This window comes from Camellia sinensis, chromosome 14 (genome assembly GCF_055761805.1).
Source record: "Camellia sinensis isolate YWXY chromosome 14, ASM5576180v1, whole genome shotgun sequence".
NCBI lineage: Eukaryota > Viridiplantae > Streptophyta > Magnoliopsida > Ericales > Theaceae > Camellia > Camellia sinensis.
In genome coordinates, this window is record NC_138974.1 from 57,147,259 (window position 1) to 57,166,019 (window position 18,761).

Below are 18,761 nucleotides of genomic sequence, written 5' to 3' on the forward strand. Positions count from 1 at the left end.
CCTATCAAAGCTGTATTTTACATCTGTTATGACTACCATGCCACCTAATCCAACATGAATATTGTGCTAAGGAAACAATACAGGTTTTGATATTTGCAGGTGGTCCTTCTGTGATGGTGTGGTTGACTGACCACTGATCTTTTCTTAAGATTGCTGGTTTTTATTCCTTAGTTCTTTCATTATTTTATATAACCTAGTGGCAATGGACATTGAAACTTCATATAAAATAGCATTTGAAGTACATTTTAGAAATCTTAATGTGGTATATCCCTAACTAAAAAGTACACCCAATATAGTAGGATCCTATGTTACCAATTCAAAAAATAGATGCTTAGAGTGTAAGGCAATTTGAAAATAAAGCAATGACAAATCATTTTATGATTATTTAATCAATTGGTTCAGGATGTCCAGAAATACAATCTATAGTATACTAGTTGCCTATTGAAGTAATGTTTCCTCTCTCAAAGGAAATTTAAATAAAAAACTGATTTTAAAAATGGGATTGAAGCAGGGAAAATTGGTATATTTATTGGTATTGGGTGGTGTATTGTTTTCAAATGACAAGGAAGATGATGAGCTGCCTTTTTGAAACATTAATATGGAGTAACATTCTGAGTGTATATTTGCAGGATTCAAAGAGCAAGGCCTATCCTTATAGATCCAGGCTTATACCATTCACAGAAATCTGGTGTATTTTGGGCCAAAGAGAAAAGATCTATGCCTTCTTCATTCAAGTTATTCATGGGTATATTCTTAGCTTTTGCCTTGTATGACTATTCTATTGTCCATGTAGATAACTCAAGTACCTGTTCATCTGTGTTCAGTTTTTCACCTTAGAATCAGGGATGCTGATGTTTTCATACATATGTGGTCTCATAAACTAATAGATGTTAAGAGGAATAAGTTAGTGGGATTTTCTGTACTTTTGTGGTATTATAGTGATACATTTTTGAATCAGATCCTGTAGTCCTCAATTATGATAAACCACCACCTGTTTGTGTTGCTTTTTGAAATTTAGGATTGATATTTGACCTCTTTGGTTCATATAGGCATAACTTGAAGACAAAAAGCATGTGAATAGGAAAAACACAGCTGACATTTTGCATCAAGCATATTTAGTGCATGTTGTAATGAAGTTTGGTCACAATTACAGCAGGAAATTGATATCGAGATGATGGGGATGGTGTAGGTGATGCTTTCTGAGCAGGAAATTTGAATTTTAAAAAATTCTAACGCAGACACGTTGCGGACACTTAGGAAAATACGTTTATATCACTTAAACACATTAAACACATAACAAGTTTTATTTCTCTTCATTTCTTATTATTTCTCACTAAATAACCCCATCCAAACAAGACTATACTGTAGAGGAAAAAGAGATGATGAATTGCTTATTAGTTTTATAGTAGAGTTTGTATTAGTTTTATAGTAGTGTGTGCACTGTCTTAGATTACAAAGTCCACCTGATTTGGAGAATGGAACAATGGGTGCTGATATTCTTCATTCATAATATTTTAGCAGTGTGGTTGATATCATTTCCCTTTAACAAAAAAAATCAAGGAAATATCTTAATCAATATACTCTTGACTCTCTATTTTAGCAGTGTGTTGAAGCCAATAAAATATGTAGGCATTGAAGTTTGGCAAGTAAGACTCTTGACTCTCTATTATTAAAGTATTGTTATTTCTTCTAATTGGGTCTATGATCTTGCACTTTCTGATTGAAGCTAAGTGTGTGAACCTCTGTTGTTATGAAGTAAAAAGGTTGCAGTGCTTCATTGTCAGTTTCAGGACTTTGGCCAATTTTATTGATTTTTTATTTTTTTTTGAAAAAGTTGTTCATGTCATCGGTCTGAATACCCATTTTTCTTTTTTTTTTTCCAAAAAGGAAGAAGAACCCAACTGTGCAATAAAAATATGGTTGGAGTTGGATTATCCTTTATCCCATTTATGAGCCCCAACTGTGCAATAAAAATTAAACATGTTAAGGGTTCTAATTTGAGCATGTTTTTAGTTATAGAGGGAATTACATCATATTTTCTTTAAAAAGTTTGGATTGTAGCAGTGGGATTGAACTTGATTTGATGGGTAACTCAACATACTTCTGTAATAAATATGATATAGGTACATGGTCCCATACTTCCAGAATCCTAAAAATTTTAAAATAGGTACATAAGAATGTTTGGTTGCTTACCTCAAGCAAATGGATATGCACACCCCCTTTAAAATTTCCAAATTGGAAATTTTAATGTGTATATATATATATATATATATATATTTGGCCTGTGATATAAGTGTTTCAAGCTAATATGCAGAATAGCTGAAGCAATCCCTCTTATGTCAGGCCATTTAACAATATTTTTCATTTATGGGTGCTTAGTAATTCATTGTGCAGAGACCACTATACATCAGGATATGTAGTGAGATTATATTTTAAGTCAGGTTTTCTAATGGGTCATCTCACCATTAGTTTTGATTTATGACTGGCTCGCTATAATATCAGTTGGAGTGAGATTATTCAGGATATGTAGCCCTAGTACAAAAATACTATTCTCGTGTCTGGCAAGGCAACACCACAACCAAAGAAGTGAATTTTTTCAAATTTATGTAGAAGACATCCAACATATTTAGAAATTTTATTGTCTCTTTTTGAAGAAACTTGATTGACTTATATTTTGAAAATAGGCTGCAGGGCAAAAACAACAAAAGAAAAGAAAGGTTAGTGGTATATATTTTTTCTTATTTAGACAATTTAGGAGAAAACATAAAAGAGAAATTGATAAATTTACGTCGTCCACCTTGCATTGGAAAATGGTGAATATATTATCTATTTTTTCTTTGACAAACAAAATTATGGGATTATTTGTTGAATATATTTAATGCTAGAGGAAGTAGCAAAAGAAGCAACTAAACATATAGATCATGCAAAATTAGTTGGAAGTCTTCTGCTAAAAAGATTCCCAACTTTCTTAAGAACATGAAAGGTATTCTCTGGAGAATGTTTAGCCAATGACCTTTAGACTGTGTGTGTCGAGTGTAACTTTCTGTGAACCAATTGAATGGCTTTTTTGGACTAACTGACGAGAGTTCTCTATAGCATGTAAAGCTATAGTCTTTAGAGTTCCAAGAGTAACTTGTTTTGAAGTTGAAATGGAAGAAAGTGAGAACAAGAGATAACTTTTATTCACCCAAAAAAAGATCTATAACTTGCTTTCCTATATAGTTTGATTTAGAAGAATATTTCCATGTTTAGTTGTAAGGAATTGCATTTGTTGATAATTAACTTTTGGAAGATCTTTTGTGGTGTATTGTATTATATTTTGATTTTCAATTTGGTAAAAGAAATGGAGCTGTATCATTTTCTATGGGTTGATTTACTTGGAAATACTTGTAATTTGTAAAATTTATTATTTTTTCTTTAGATAATATTTGTGAAATGATTTTCACACTTTTCTTTTAACCTTTCACAACGGGAGTATGAGAGGCTAACGGGGGAGAGTGAATATAATTTCTCTAATATTATTATTCAATAGAATGTAGATCCATTGCAATATTTTGAATTTTATCAAGGTCAGTTTTGTGGTAATTGGCATTTGAGGCCACCTTTATTATCAATTCTAACTTGCTTTGGAATTTTCTGTTTCTATTTACAGCATTCATGGGCAATGTGCAGCAACTATGAAATCTCTGTTAAGAGTAACTATAACTTTGAAAAACCTTTCTTGCACCTTGCCAGGAAGCTTGCAGGGTAATGGAATAGTACATTGTTTGTTATTTTATTTTTTGTTTATTTATACTGGTGGAGTTGTAGACTATTAGATAAAGATAAGCAAGAAAACATCACAAATAATTATCTTTATCTTTGCAGGGGAACTCTCCAAAGGAACCTTTTGAATTAATATCATTAGAAAAATGAAAAAATAGTGTGATAAAAAATCCATCAAAGATAGTGTGATAATATCATTAGTTGCATCATGATGTAATGAAAAAATAGTGTGATAATATCATTAGTTGCATCTAGATTAGGTGCATTTAAACATATAAGAAAAATTTGATTAAAATATTAAAAAAAAATCCACCAAAGATTAAAAAATACAAAAAACAAAATTTCGTAAACAAATTTCAAATTTTATTTTTTGGTGGTGGTGGTGGTGGTGGTTCACAGTTCTTAAATTTTTAACTTGTGGGGAACATTAGAGTCCAGGAATGAAAATTTATGAGTTGCTGTTAATGATCAATTTGTGGTGTTTCTTATCCCTTTGGTATTCTTTACAGGCACGAAGCTGAGCTTGCTGCAGCGGCTAGCCAGCCCCTTCCTGATGATGATGACGATGCATTTGACTAATGCTCATGACTTTAGCTTTTTGCTATCATTTTTCGTGCTCCTTTAGTTAATATGAGTTCTAAAAAAAAATTTCAATGCTATCGAAGGATTTGTGTATGAGAGGTGAATGTATCGCGGAGAAGAGACCATTTTAGTTATTCTTTAGCCATTGTTTGAAGTCTGGTTGTGGTTGTGCTTTGTGGTAGAATTCTTTAGGCTGCCATATGGATGTTTTGAGTCACTTCAAGTGTTTGCTTGAAGATTTTAAATTATGTATGGATTTAAATTATTGACGTTGGATTAGATTTGGACTGTATGGAATTTGTAATATATATAGAATTGGACGTTGAAGATTACTTTTTTGGATGCTTGGAACAGAAATGTGTGCACGTTGTTGAATGCTTTAATGGTTGATAACATATTTTGGTGTTGATAGATTATATTGTTTTATACAGGGTACAGGTTGTAATATAAATGAATACAGGTTGTTTACAATTTTTTTTTTTTTTCAAATTATTTGGCCACCAAATGTTTTGGTAGCCAAATAGGTAATCAAAAGTTTTGGCTACTAATAATTTAGTAGCAAAAACATAACCCAAAATGTTTTTGCCACCAAATAATTAGTAGCTAAAAGATTTGAGAATGAGAGAAAGAAACTATTGGCCACCAAATGTTTTGGTAGCCAAATAGGTAATCAAAAGTTTTGGCTACTAATAATTTAGTAGCAAAAACATAACCCAAAACGTTTTTGCCACCAAATAATTAGTAGCTAAAAGATTTGAGAATGAGAGAAAAAAACAATTGGCGACTAATACTTTAGTGGCGGAAACATAACTTTTGCCGACTAAACTAAGATTAGTAGCCAAATGTGTACTTTCGGCGACCAATTATTTAGTAGCTAAAAGTGATACCTTCCCCGACCACAACAAGTTAGTAGCCAAAAAGCCTCATTCGGCGACTAATACTTTAGTGGCGGAAACATACCTTTTGGCGACTAAACTAAGATTAGTAGCCAAATGTGTACACTTTCGGCGACCAAACAAATTTTAGTCGCCAATACTATCGCCGACAGGGTAAAGGCGACGAACTTAGCGACAAAAAATTTTGGTCGCTAAACACCTTCGGCGACTAAATAAGTGACTTTTGGCGACCAATATTTTGGTAGCCAAAAGTGACATTTCTTGTAGTGAGATGATTCCAACTAGTGAGCTCAACTGGTAAATCTTGATCAGTTTTTTCATGGTATATATAAGATAAAGATGGAGTTATTGAGAGAAAGTGGAAGAGAAAACAGTGTGAAAGGGTTATCGATATATGTATATATATACACACACGATAGAGAAGAATTGACACTAAGAGATAGCCGAAAGTGAGAGTGAGAGAGATGAAGAAGATCGCAAAATCAAATTTAAAAAATTAAAATACAAGAACCATTTTTTGCCAGTTGAATACGTGTTGGGTGTGATTTTTAATTTCACTAAATCATATTTACTTTTAATTGTAACAGTTAATTTATTGAAAAAAATTAAAAATGGATAGACCAAAAAGAGATTTCAGTGAAAGTGCAAAACTAAAACGAGATATTCATAAAACTACAAAGGTGCTAATGAAACGAGAAATATGTTACGTATTACTGACATGATAAGTTTCGTCAGTCTTATTAAAATTAGATGGGCAAACTTGTACGCTTAAAGATTCGATTGGAAAGGAACTCTCTCTCTAATAGTTTCCAAGTTTAGGGCTTTTCTCCTGCTGGTCTTCATCGAGCTCGTACTCGATCTTGATCTGTTCTCTACCTCAGATCAAAGCATTATCATTCTTCTATTCTCGTCTTCTATCTTCGATCTCTCTATAATCTCTTTCTCTCTCTAACTACTCTGTTCGGATATATATTTGTTCGATCATGGAGATGGAACGTGGTTGAGTCTAAAAATTGAGCTTGAACAGAGTTGTGTGAGGAATGGAGAAAGGAGGATGGATTCCGGTATTGAATCAGAGATGAAGTAAAGGAGGCTAGAGAAAGGAAGCTAATGCAAGATTATTCACGATCTTCGTTGATGATCTACCCAGATCAATGAACTTGACGATGTTGAGGGAAATATTCAGGAAGTTTGGAGTAGTGAAGGATGTCTACATTCCTCTGAAGAGAAGGAGAGTGACGAACACTAGGTTTGCTTTTGTCTGGTATGATTGTGAAGTGGCAGCAGAAGTAGCAGTGTAGAAGGCTAATGGGATATGGGTGGATGATAAGCAACTGGTAGTGAAGCACGCAGATTATGGCAAGAAAGATATGGAAGTCAAAACCCGATATCCTCCTCAAACAAAAGGTTTTCCATATGGTGGAAGGGGTGAGGGCAGTGTGTGGAAGCCAGCAGCAGGTGTTCGGACGTATGTAGAGGTCATTAAGAATAGTCATGGTATGGAAAGTGGAATTGTGTCTGTCCAGGCAGAGGAAGTCGGAAACGGGTGGCTATATGAAAGTGTGGTGGTTCGCCTTAAAGTTGAATACGCCAATGTTAATATTAAATATTAATTACAGCAGAGGGGCATGGAGAATGTGGTAGTGAGGGATGGAGGAGGTAGAGATGTGTTGTTAACATTCAAATCTAAGGAGTGTATGGAAGATAGTGTGGGAACTGTGAAGGAATGGATAGGGGATTGGTGCGAGGAAATTGTGATGTGGAATCCTGATGTTCATAGTGGAGGTGAACGTAAGGTGTGGGTCTGCTGTTTTGGGATCCCATGGAGTTTATGAAATAGAACAACTTTAAATAGAATTGGGAAGGTATGGGGGGAGGTTATTTGTATTGAAGGTGATATATGCAGTCCAGAATCGTATGAATATGCTAAGATTCAAATTTTAACAAAGTGTGTGGAGCCTATTAATAAAGTAATCAATCTGGAGTGCAAAGGGTATTCCCATACTGTGAGAGTGTGAGAACATTTAGCTGGGGTACCACAGATATTGGCTAGGAGGAGTGAGAGCTCTATGGAACATAGAGGGGTAGGAGTTTGCAGTTCAAATAATGGTGAGAAGGTGGGTGTAGAAGATGATGATCGGGATGGCGAGTCAACTAGGGAGCTGGACCAATTGAAGGAGGTGCGTATTGGAGTTAGACCAGAAAGAGTGAGGTGTAGCAATGAGGTGGAGATGGGGTCACTAAGGCAGTATGAAACTGTGGTACCAGAGTCTACTGGTAGTGAGCTCGAGGGTATAGCAGATAGCATTATGAAAGTAGCTGGGAGCATAGGCAATGGCTGTGAGTTGGTAGGTCAGAAAAGTAAGGAGCAGTTTGTCATGAAAGGTGCTGGTAAAAGCTTGAGTGGATCTAGTTTGCTCAAATTGGGGGTCCATCTAAAGGTGGTGCTGGGTCGGAGTAATGAGGTGGGAATAAGTAATGGGCTTGTGGATATAAGGGCAGGGGGGAGACACAAACCCAAGGATCCAAGGCTTTTCAAAGAGGGCTTTAGGTTGAAAAGAGCCTTTTAATGGTATGTTCTAACTTATCCGAATCACAGTGCAACAAATTGAGCTCAAGGAAAAAACTCCAGAAGAATAGAGGGAGGAAGAGAGTAGTAACGAAATCCAGTGGAAAGAAAATCAGAGAGATGAAGCAGGGATATCTTAAGCTTCCAAAAAGCCATAATCATAGAGGAGCATCTTCTAGTAAATTGGGACCGAAAGGTGCTATATGGAGAGCACCAGCTGCAGCAGCATCAAGTGCAGATTCAACAGCTAGTGGAGTAACTAGAAGCAGATCGTTGCTTAAAGAGGCTCAGGGGACTATTCAGATGGGAAAGTTGTTGGGTATAAACTACAAAGGTAAAGAAGAGGAAGTGTTGACCAAAATCTTGTACCTTGAGGCAAAGGATAGAGCAAGAAGGGAGGGGATGTAGTTCTTGCGGACTAATAAGATCTTGGGGGGTCAGAGTTCAGTGTAAATGGTTATGATGAAGCTACTAACATGGAATGTCAGAGGTTTGGAGAGAAAGGAAAAAAAAAGTAAAATTAAGAGGTTGTTGAAGGATAGAGGTATTGATATAGCTCTTTTTAAAGAGACAAAGAAGGCCTCCATGTCCGAAAAGGAGATCAAAGAGATTTGGGCTAGGGATAGAATGGAATATATGACTGTGGATGCTGAAGGCTCTGCTGGTGGCCTATTATGCATTTGGGATCCAAGAGTTTTTTAGATGTCAAGTTGCTGCTGTAATAGAAGGTTTGTTCTCCTCTCTGGGTCATTATTCTTTTCTTTTGATTGTGTCTTGATCAATGTGTATGCACCAAATGAAGTGGGCCAAAGAGGTAAACTGTGGGAGTGCCTTCTAAGGTTAAAGGAGGAGTATTCTAAGCCCTGGTATATAGGGGGGACTTTAATGAAATTAGAAAGATTGATGAGAGGAAAGTTTGCTCTAGGAGGGATAAGGGGATGAATGAGTTGAATAATTTTGTGGATAGAAGTAAGTTGAATGATTTGCCTTTATTAGGCCGTAGGTTTACATGGTGTAATGCTACGGAAGGGGAGAAATGGAGCAGAATTGATAGGGTTTTGGTGGATCCAAGATGGGTGGAATCATTTAATTTGAAGTTGTGGGGACTTCCTAGAGTCATGTCTGATCATAGGCCTTTACTGCTTATGGAAGATGAGAGAGTTTGGGGCCCTAGGCCCTTTAGGTTTGTTAATGCTTGGATGTTACACCCAAAATTCTTACCTTTTGTGGAAAAGTTGTGAAGGGAGCATTAGGTGGAGGGGTGGGCTGGGTTTAGGTTATCCTAGAAACTGAAAGAGTTGAAATTAGCACTCAAAAAGTGGAATAATGAAGTGTTCGGTAATGTAAATTCTAAGTTGAAGAAGGTAGAGGATGAGCTTCATATGATTGATTTGTTAGCAGAGGAAAGAGAGCTTGAAGAGGCAAAAAAAAGTAGAAGAAGAGAGGCTAGAGTTAAAGCTGGATATTTAACAAGAATGGTGGAAAGATTGTGGTTCCAAAAATCGAGGCTTAATTGGAATTTTTATGGTGATAAAAACACAAAATATTTTCATGTGTTAGTGAAATATAGGCAGGGGAGAAATGAAATCAATACTCTAACTGTTGGTGATGTGGTGGTTGATGATCCTTGTAGGGTCAAGCTTGAGGTCCTAGCTTACTTTCGGAAGCAATACTCTGAGGATTGGCAGAATAGGCCTGTATTGGTAGGTCTATTTAAGTCAGTGAGGGATAGTCCTTGTTTTGATATGCTGGAGGCAGAGTTTACTGAGGCAGAGGTATGGGCTGCTGTCAAGGGTTGTGATGGGAATAGGGCTCCAAGTCCAGATGGTTTTAACTTGGCTTGTATTTAGAAACTGTGGAAGGTAATGAAGTCTGATGTGCTGAATTTTGTGTTTGATTTCCATAAGAATTGTAAGTTGGTCAAAGGAATCAATAGCTCTTTCATCACCTTGGTACCTAAAAAGGAGAATCCAGTGGGGTTGGCGGATTATAGACCTATTAGTTTGGTTGGGTCGATGTATAAAATTTTGTCTAAGGTTCTTTCCTCAAGGCTGAAGGCAGTGATTCCTCAGATCGTAAATGAAAACCAATCAGCTTTTATTGGAGGGAGGAATATTCTGGATGGTGTTTTGGTGGCCAATGAGGTTGTTGACAGTTGGAAGAAATCTAGAAGGAAAGGAGTGATTATTAAGTTAGATTTTCAGAAAGCCTATGATTCATTGAATTGGGATTTCTTACTCTCCATGTTGGTTAATTTTGGGTTTGAGGGAAAATGGGTGGAGTGGATTAAGGTATGTATTACCTCAGCTAGGCTTTCGATGCTTGTCAATGGATCTCCTACTGAGGAGTTCAGTCCACAGAGAGGACTGAGATAAGGGGATTCCTTGTCCCCATTCTTGTTTATCATAGCTGCAGAGTGCTTAAGCATTTTGTTCAATAGAGCTTTGGATCTGGGGCTGATAAAGGGGGTTAAGATTGGCTCTGATGGGTTAGTCCTTACTCATCTCCAGTTTGTAGATGATTCTTTGTTATTGTGTGAAGTTGATGTAATGGAGATGAAGAATGTAAAAAAGATTCTGAGGTGCTTTGAGTTGATATCAGGGTTAAAGATAAATTACCATAAAAGTGTAATTAGTGGTGTGGGTATTCTAGAAGAGGAAATGTCTGAGTACGCATTAGTGATGAACTGTGAAGTTAAATGTTTGCCGTTCAAATACCTCGGTTTACCGCTGGGGGCTAACCTAAGTAGGAAAGCAACTTGGCGGCCTATACTAGACAAATTCAGAAGCAAACTAGTTGGTTGGAAAAGGAAACTGCTGTCATTTGCTGGGAGGCTTGTTTTAATCAAATCTGTCATGTCCTCGCTGCCTATATATTATATGTCATTGTTTAAGTTGCCACAGGGGATTGCCAGAGAATTGGACAAGCTTCAAGCTTCCTTTCTATGGGGGGGATCTGAATTGAAGAGGAGGGTTCATCTAGTAAAATGGAAGGAAGTGGCGAAGCTTGTAGACCAAGGGGGCTTAGGGTTAGGAGAGTGAATGAAGTGAATAGTTGCCTTATGTTGAAATGGTGGTGGGGGTTTGGCGTGGAAAATAAAGCTTTGTGGAGGAGAGTTTTGAGCAGTAAATATAGGATTGAGGAGGGGAGTTGGAGCCCTCAAGTAATCTCTAATGTGAGATGTTCTAAAATGTGGAAGGATATATTATTATAATCTGTACAGAGTAGCAGTCTAGTGGCTATTTTTCTGGACAATTGTAAGGTGAAAGCGGGTAATGGTCATAGAATCAAGTTTTGGAAGGATAAGTGGTGTGAAAACTTGAGCCTTAAAGATGCATTTCCACTGTTGTACAGGGTAGTAGTTGATAAGAGAGTGACTTTATCTGATATGATGATCAGGAAGGAGGAAGCTGGTGAATGGTCATTTTAGTTTAGAAGGGCGCTGTTTGACTGGGAAAGAGTGGAATTAATCAGATTGGTGAGTCAGATTGAGGCAGGTCCTGATCTTAGGTGTTGCTCAGAAGATACTCTTGTCTGGAAAGCCTCGGAATCTGGAAGTTATTCAGTTCAATCTATGTATAAGCTCTTGGTTGAGGGATCTAGTAATAACAGCACAGTTAGCAAAAGGATTTGGGTTAAACATGTCCCACCTAGAGTTCAATTTTTTGGATGGCTTGCTTGGAAAGGAAAACTAAAGACGGCTGAGTTTCTGCACAGGATTGGTGTTCTGCCTGCTGGTGCATCTGTAGAATGTTGTCTATGTAAATCTGGAACTGAGTCTCTCATACATGTGCTTCTATTATGTCTAGTGGCTTGGAGAGTGTGGTATGAAATGATTAGATGGTGGAAGATTCAAGGAGCACTGCCAGCCTCGGTGGAGGACATGCTTCAATGGTGGGCAGGGGTGGGTCTTAATAAAAAGGAAAGGATGATGTGTAACGCCCTTCCTCTTGTAGTGATGTGGTCTCTATGGAAACATCGGAATGAATGTTTATTTCAGGAGGTTGTCCCAAGTGTGGATGGAATTACGGATCTGATTAAGTTAAAAATGGCTGTGTGGTTTAAGGAAGTATTTAAGGAACATATGCTGTCAGTTCATGATTTCATATTTAATCTACAAGGTATCAGATTCAGTTTGGGAGGTGGGTTTAGAGAGTGAAGTATATGAGGAGGCCTATTTTTTCCTACCAGTCCTTCTGCAGAAACTCTTGATTGGCATGCTAGGCAGCAGAGTTTTGTCTCAATCTGTGCAGTATAGTCTCTGCTGTGTGTAAGGAAGTTCTGCCTCTGTTTATGCAGCTAGAATGTGCCTGACATTAGTTTTGCAGTTTAGTCTCCATGTTCTGGTGTTGGTTGGATTTATGGTGGCTCTCAAACTGTTTTTGGCTAGTTTTGCTGATTCAGATGAAGGTTTGTTTGCTGTAATTTTGATGGTCAGCTGCAATGTAGATGGTCAACTTACAGGTTTAGTTTAGTTCTGCTTCAGGTTTGGGTACTAAGTGGTGGGCAACCTGCTGGGGTGTGCAATCTGCCTTTTTTGGTGTATGCTACTAGATTGCTCTCATGCTATGTATCTTGTTTCTGTTTTCTTTGGTTTTCCACTATGTTGGATTCTCTCCAACTGGAACTCCGAGCTTAATGCAGCTCCGAGCTCCTCTTTATTGATGTACTCGTTTTTGATTTCATCAATAAAGATTTCTTCTTGCTGATCAAAAAAAAAAAAAAAAGATGGGCAAACTTGCACAATTGACTTAAAATATAAAAGATTGATTGTCACAACCGAAAGTGAAAGGGCTAATGTGTGATTTTGGTAAATGTGTGCAGTGCTAAATGTAATTAACCCATAAAAACTATTTTTAAAATTTTTCTGTAATAAAATTTTTTATTGTATTAAATACACTTTAGTACCCTTATAATTTCACTAAAATCTCATTTTGGTCATTTTAATTTTAATTATGATAGTCAATTTTGCACTTTGAATTAAGTTGCAAGATAGTTATTTATTCATTTATCTTTTAAGATGATAGGTAGTTTTTTATTGGGTAATTTTTTGATAAATTCTCTTTTTAAATGTTTTATTCCATCTAACTCATATTCTTTTTTAGTTTTCCATTAAATATTCTTTAATGTAATATGACCAAATTATCCTTTCTAATTTTTTGCACATGTTTCTATTTTGAAACTAACACATAACAATAGTCCCTCATTTTATGGAGAAAATCTCTCCTTCATTCTAAAGAGAAAATCTTTCTTTTATTCCATGGAGAAAATCTCAAATTATGAATTTGGAACCTTTTTATAATTTGAAAATTTTAAAAATGACCCAACAAAAAATCTAAATAAAAATCAAAATATAATGTGAATGTTCACAGTAAACAACAAACATACAACTAACTTTTGAAAAAACAAAACACATTAAAGTACAATGCAAATGTTCACAATAAATAACAAACATACAACTAACCTTCGAAAAAATAAAATTCATACCAAAATACAACGTGAATGCTCACAATTTATAATAAACATACAACTAGCCTTAAAAAAAATTTCATACAAATGTAAACATTTACATTGCAACATGAAAATATAAAACAAAATTGAAAAAAATGAAAATCGACTATTTCAATTGTTCAATGGTAACAAAAATGATTGTTCAACTAATAAACATAATAACAAAAACAACAAACACTACAACATTTTCTTAGTTCAGTGACACTTGAAAGTGACACTAAACTACTCTTTCAGTGACATTTTTTAGTCTTGTAGTGTTTTGAACAAGTGTCATTTATACATATGCCACGGTAGATACTAGTGGCACCTTAATGACACTTGCAAATGCCACTACACCATTATGGCTAAAGATTTTCAATGACATTTTGATGTTGTGATAGACACTATTTGTGGCACTATCAAGCGCCATTAAAAAAAGATTTAGTGATACTTGTAAGTGCCATTACACCATAAAGGCTAAAGACTTTCAGTGACACCTTGATGTTATGGTAGACACTATTCGTGAGGCTATTAAGTGCCATTGAAGAAGACCTACAATCAAAAAAATGCCACTATATGAATTTTTAATGGCGCTTATTATGCCACAATTGTTATTTTTAACAACTTTATAAATGTCACTAAATCCAATTCATTTGTGCCATAAATGGATATAAGTGTCATTGAAGCTTATTCTAGTGACACTTTGCAAAGCTATTACTACTATTACGAAATGCCACCTATATGTTTTTTTCATTGACACTTTTAAAAGCCACAATTAAGCATGCGTAAATGCCTGTAAAAATTATGTCAATTTTATAAAAAAATTAAATATTAATTGTCACGTCCTATATTAATTTGACATCTAATATTTCCATAATAATAAACAAATATTACCACCATAAGATCATCACATCAAAAACAAACAAAAAAATTCAAATCACAATCATTTTTTTTTATCTAAAAATATAAATTTATTTATAGTGCAATAAAAATCATAATTAAAATTATAAAATATTCTACCACACTAACAAGGTTAAAGCAAAAAAAAAAAAAAAAAAAAAAAAAAAATTATTCGAAACATAAGTTCTGAAAAGCCATAGTTATATTCATTTTTCAAAGAGTCAAATTATCAAAACAAATTCAATTCCCAAATTCTCAACATCACTTGTATAAATATTCTCAACTAGCATCCATAATTTGCAAAATCTGCATCCAAAAGATAAACATATAAAGGTAATTGAAACTATATTAAGTTAATATAAATTTGTTAATGAAATTAATTTTTACAAAATAAATATACCATAAATGGAGCAGGCCAAGCAACATAAGCTTGCATACCTACATTATCATTGAGTTGACTAGAGTTTGGTTGAATCTCAAATAGAGTTGATTCACTAAACTCACCAACATTGCCTAAGCGAAACTGAAGATATAGGTCCATAGGCTTTTTTGCTTTACAGATGAATTCTAGTATGATTCAAGCAAAATAGGCAAATCAAATTGTAAACTTAGAATCAATTAGCTAATTATGAAATCTGATTTATCCTTCTTTTTTTTCCTCCAATCAAAAATAAAATAAAACAAAATTTCATAAAGAAAAAATTGTCATATGTTTTGTATTACATCAGATTTCTACAATTTTGTATTACATTGGAACTAATAATATACTTGCCGTAAAAAGAAAAAAGAAATGTGGAGACCTAAACTAAGTACCCAAATTCGACCATGGAGTTGAGACCGTGTAATGTATGATACCAGGACTTTTTCTTAACTAGCATGTTTCTTCATTATTCTTATCATTTTTTTAGGCCCTTTGCAATTTTTTAAGCATCTAGAATTAATGTTAAATCCATAATTCTTTGCTTGAATGTATTCTCTATTGACCTTAGGATTTTTAACCCTTCATATGATATGTTTTTGCGTAGTTCATTCTTGTGAAGTTTAGGGATAGAGAATTAATTAAAAATATAGCAACTTGAAAAGAAAATTGCACATTCCCTCAGTTTATCACACAAGAATCCTGTTTCATCAATGTTTAGCTATATGTTTCATTAAACTCTCACAACATTATCCTATATATATATTCAACTCCGAGGATGCACACAAGTTCAACAATTTAGACAAATGAATATCTCCAGATTTCAAATAAACTGCATGAATTTTTATTTTTTAAAAGATACTAAGTGCTAACAGTAACCACGTGTGTAATCCATGCATGTCCATAGAAAAGAATGATGGAACGAGTAAATCAAAACACTCGTCTACTCCTGCGAATAAGAAAAACAAATATATATATATATACGCAACCTCTCATCTACTCATGAAAACAAACATAATAATGCCGAGTCTAAGGCATTCAAATCAATCTCATAGTCGTCACTTTTTTTTTTTTTTTTTTTATATATATAATTTTTCTCACCAGCACTCAAATAAGACAACAATTCCTTGAGTCATGGTGGAGTATTCGGAATTTATCTATGAGTTTCTAGTTTATTTTAATTTTATATATTCATGAGTGTGATTATAACCATAAAATAAATATATATAAAAACCCTAAACCTTAAATACACAACTAACCAAAATAATTGAAAGTAATCCATCATCTTCATGCCAATACAATATCAAACCAACATCAAATAAATAAAAATAAATCAATAATAACAACAAAATAAATATAAATCAAGGAAGTAGGTTTTGCACTCACAATTATTTTTTTAAAAATCAAGAAATAGTTGAAAAATTAATAAAGTTACCAAAATAAAACCCTAATCATTTCTTGTTTGGTCGTCCAACCTTCTTTGGACTACCCTCATCAAGAACACTCCCATTTGGAGATGAGGAAGCCACATTACCTGGCTCATTAAGTCTTTCTTCTTTGATCGTCCAACTTTCTTTGATGATTAAACTCTCTCTCTCTCTCTGCTTTCTTTTTTATTTTTTTTTCTTTTCTTTTCTTTGCCTCTTAAGATTATAACCTAACACTATTATACAACATAATTTTCTATTATCACCCTAACACCTTTGATATATATAAGATGAATATATAATACCTTTTATATATATAAAAAATATATATACATATATAAATATACGGATTAATTATATATAATTAAATATCACATTAAATTAATTAATTATCACATTAAATTCTCATGTATACACACAATTAATAAGGTAAAAAAATAATAATAATTATAATAATAATAATAACTTATGAAAAATTAGGGTCGTTACATTTTGGCTATTATGTCATTTTAGTCTTTGTAATTTTAATTAATCGATTTTAACCTTGAATTTTTTATTTTGTTTCAAATTGGTCCAATTGATAGCATATATTTTTTTTTTATGACAAATGCAATCTGTGATCATTTTAGGACTAAAACAAAATACTCGGTTAATTCAGTGACTTAAACTTAACCGATCCAATGAAAAATTTCTATCAAAGACCTAAAGATGCTATCAATTCGACTAAATTGACAAAAAATATAAAATTAATTGTCAAAATTGAGTCAATTAAAAATAAATGGAACAACAAAATGTAAGGATTATTGATGTAATTTACCCAACAATTATAAGCAATTGAAATAAATTGAGATAAATCCGTAAATTCAGATTCAAAATCAAGTTAATTAAAACTATAGTGACTAAAATTCAAGAAACTTTATCATTGTACATGAGAGCAATTTAAAATTTTATTTTTCCTGTTAAGTCATATGAAGTCGTTGATCAATTTTGTACATGTGAAAAATACAGTTAAAAAAACATGTTATGTTGAGTTTAATTTATTTGTTTATATTTATTTTGTGCTTTTTAAAAATTTTGAAAATATATTGGCATTTTTTCTTTCTTCCAAAAATGCCATTAGGTAGCTTGGAAAGTTTTTGTCTCAGTGGCATTTCTCAAAATGCTATAAAATATTTGTTTATGACACTTTTCACCTAATACCATAAAGAAACTTGCACTTGCCTAGTTTAGTGACATTTTTAAAAAAAAATGCCATTGCTACTAAAATTTAGTGGCATCTGTTGATAAATGTCACTAAAACAATGTCTTGTGTCATTCTTTTATAAAATGCCATAAAATTGATACTACTCGATTACATTTTTATTATAGTGATGTGACATTTCTTTGTTGGAATGTCACTAGAGCTTTTTATGTTTGTGATTCTGTGTCATTTTTCTAAAACATGTTACTAAATATTATTTTTGTGACATTTTCTAAAAACATGCTACTAATGTAGTACTACTATAGTGTGTTTTTATTGTAGTGATTGTTGTTGGAACAAACTGATATTGGTATCCCTCTATTGTAATTAGTTTGTTTCTTCTTCACTTGATTATGTTATATTTATCCACTCTATATTTTCTAGTAAGAGTTCTAAAACTTATTATTATTATTTTTTTAATTGTGTTTTTGTTGGAGGTGATATGAATACATGCTAGTTGAACATGTTGTGGATGTTATTTACTCATGAATTCAAGATCTGTTATATTTTTTTTTTAATTCTGTGTTTAGATGTAATTTTTATCATCTAGCCCTAGTTTTTTTCCCTAGAACATTGATACGATTTTTGTTTGCTTCTCTGAGGCTAGGGAGGACTTGGCTACTTTGGAGGACTATGAGGAAGGTGGGGCTCAGTCTGCTGAAAGAGAAGATGATGAGGGTGATGAGTACTAGGTTTATTGCATGTTTGAATTGAAACCAATGGACTCAATTGGTTTACAATTTGGATTGCAATTTGCCTTTTAGATTTGTGTTTTTGGTGGTTTGTGTTTCTGTTATGTTTTTTAATAATATGTGTTTGTTTGGTGTTCTAAACTAATGATTATGGTTATAATATTCCTATGGTTGTTTGTCTGTTGAATGAAAATTTATGTGGAAGTTTTGTTGAAATTTACGATAATCTGCTTGTTGATTTTGTTATTTGACAGGTTTGTTGCCTGATTTTGGTTTAGAATCATCATGCAATGTTTGCATACATTTAGTCAATATATTGAAATAGCAACAAATTTTTATTCATATTATTGCTATTTTTTACCTTTACTACATGTATATTTTTAGTTCAATCACATAGAATTAGCATAATTTACACACACACACACACACACAAAAGAGAGGCTATAATGGCGTTTTTAAAATGCCACCGTTGGAAATTAAAAAAAAATAAATCTATAACAACATTTTTTAAACGTCACTATACCACCAACAGTTTGATTTTTAAAATAGAAAGACATTTATGACGGCGTTTTTAAAACGCTGGCAATTGTAATATAACAGCGTTTCTTAAGCGTCATAAGGTTACAGTGACGGCCGTATTTTTGACGTTTGGTACTAAGTGTCACAAAAAGAATTAGCGGCAAAACACCGCTAAATGTCGAATTTCCTGCAGCGTAATAATGATAAAAATTCTAATTTCTCACATAACATTTAAGCTCAAATCATTGCAAATAAATTAGTGA

At 33.7% G+C, this 18,761-nt stretch overlaps 1 protein-coding gene and 1 long non-coding RNA gene across 2 annotated transcripts; both read left to right on the forward strand.

The window, feature by feature from the left end:
* The first annotated feature begins 620 nt into the window (after positions 1-620).
* LOC145807619 (uncharacterized) lies at positions 621-4,679 on the forward strand. The gene is made up of 2 exons (XR_014350876.1): positions 621-745; positions 4,275-4,679. It is a non-coding gene; the product is annotated as an uncharacterized LOC145807619 (long non-coding RNA).
* A 4,998-nt stretch (positions 4,680-9,677) lies between these two features.
* On the forward strand, positions 9,678-17,979 carry LOC145807001 (uncharacterized). Its single transcript, XM_082904896.1, has 6 exons — positions 9,678-10,103; positions 10,278-10,793; positions 11,036-11,225; positions 11,310-11,954; positions 12,112-12,245; positions 17,857-17,979. The coding sequence occupies exons 1-6, from the start codon at positions 9,678-9,680 to the stop codon at positions 17,977-17,979; spliced, it is 2,034 nt and encodes a 677-aa protein (XP_082761022.1).
* Positions 17,980-18,761: the final 782 nt, after the last annotated feature.

What these genes read in the sequence shown, in the direction of transcription:
- LOC145807001 (XM_082904896.1), top strand. Translation starts at nt 9,678, where the DNA reads ATGAAGTCTGATGTGCTGAATTTTGTGTTTGATTTCCATAAGAATTGT. An exon ending in TGAAGAGGAGGGTTCATCTA is followed by an intron (nt 10,794 to 11,035) that starts GTAAAATGGAAG and finishes TAATCTGTACAG; the next exon opens with AGTAGCAGTCTAGTGGCTAT. An exon ending in GATCAGGAAGGAGGAAGCTG is followed by an intron (nt 11,226 to 11,309) that starts GTGAATGGTCAT and finishes AGATTGAGGCAG; the next exon opens with GTCCTGATCTTAGGTGTTGC.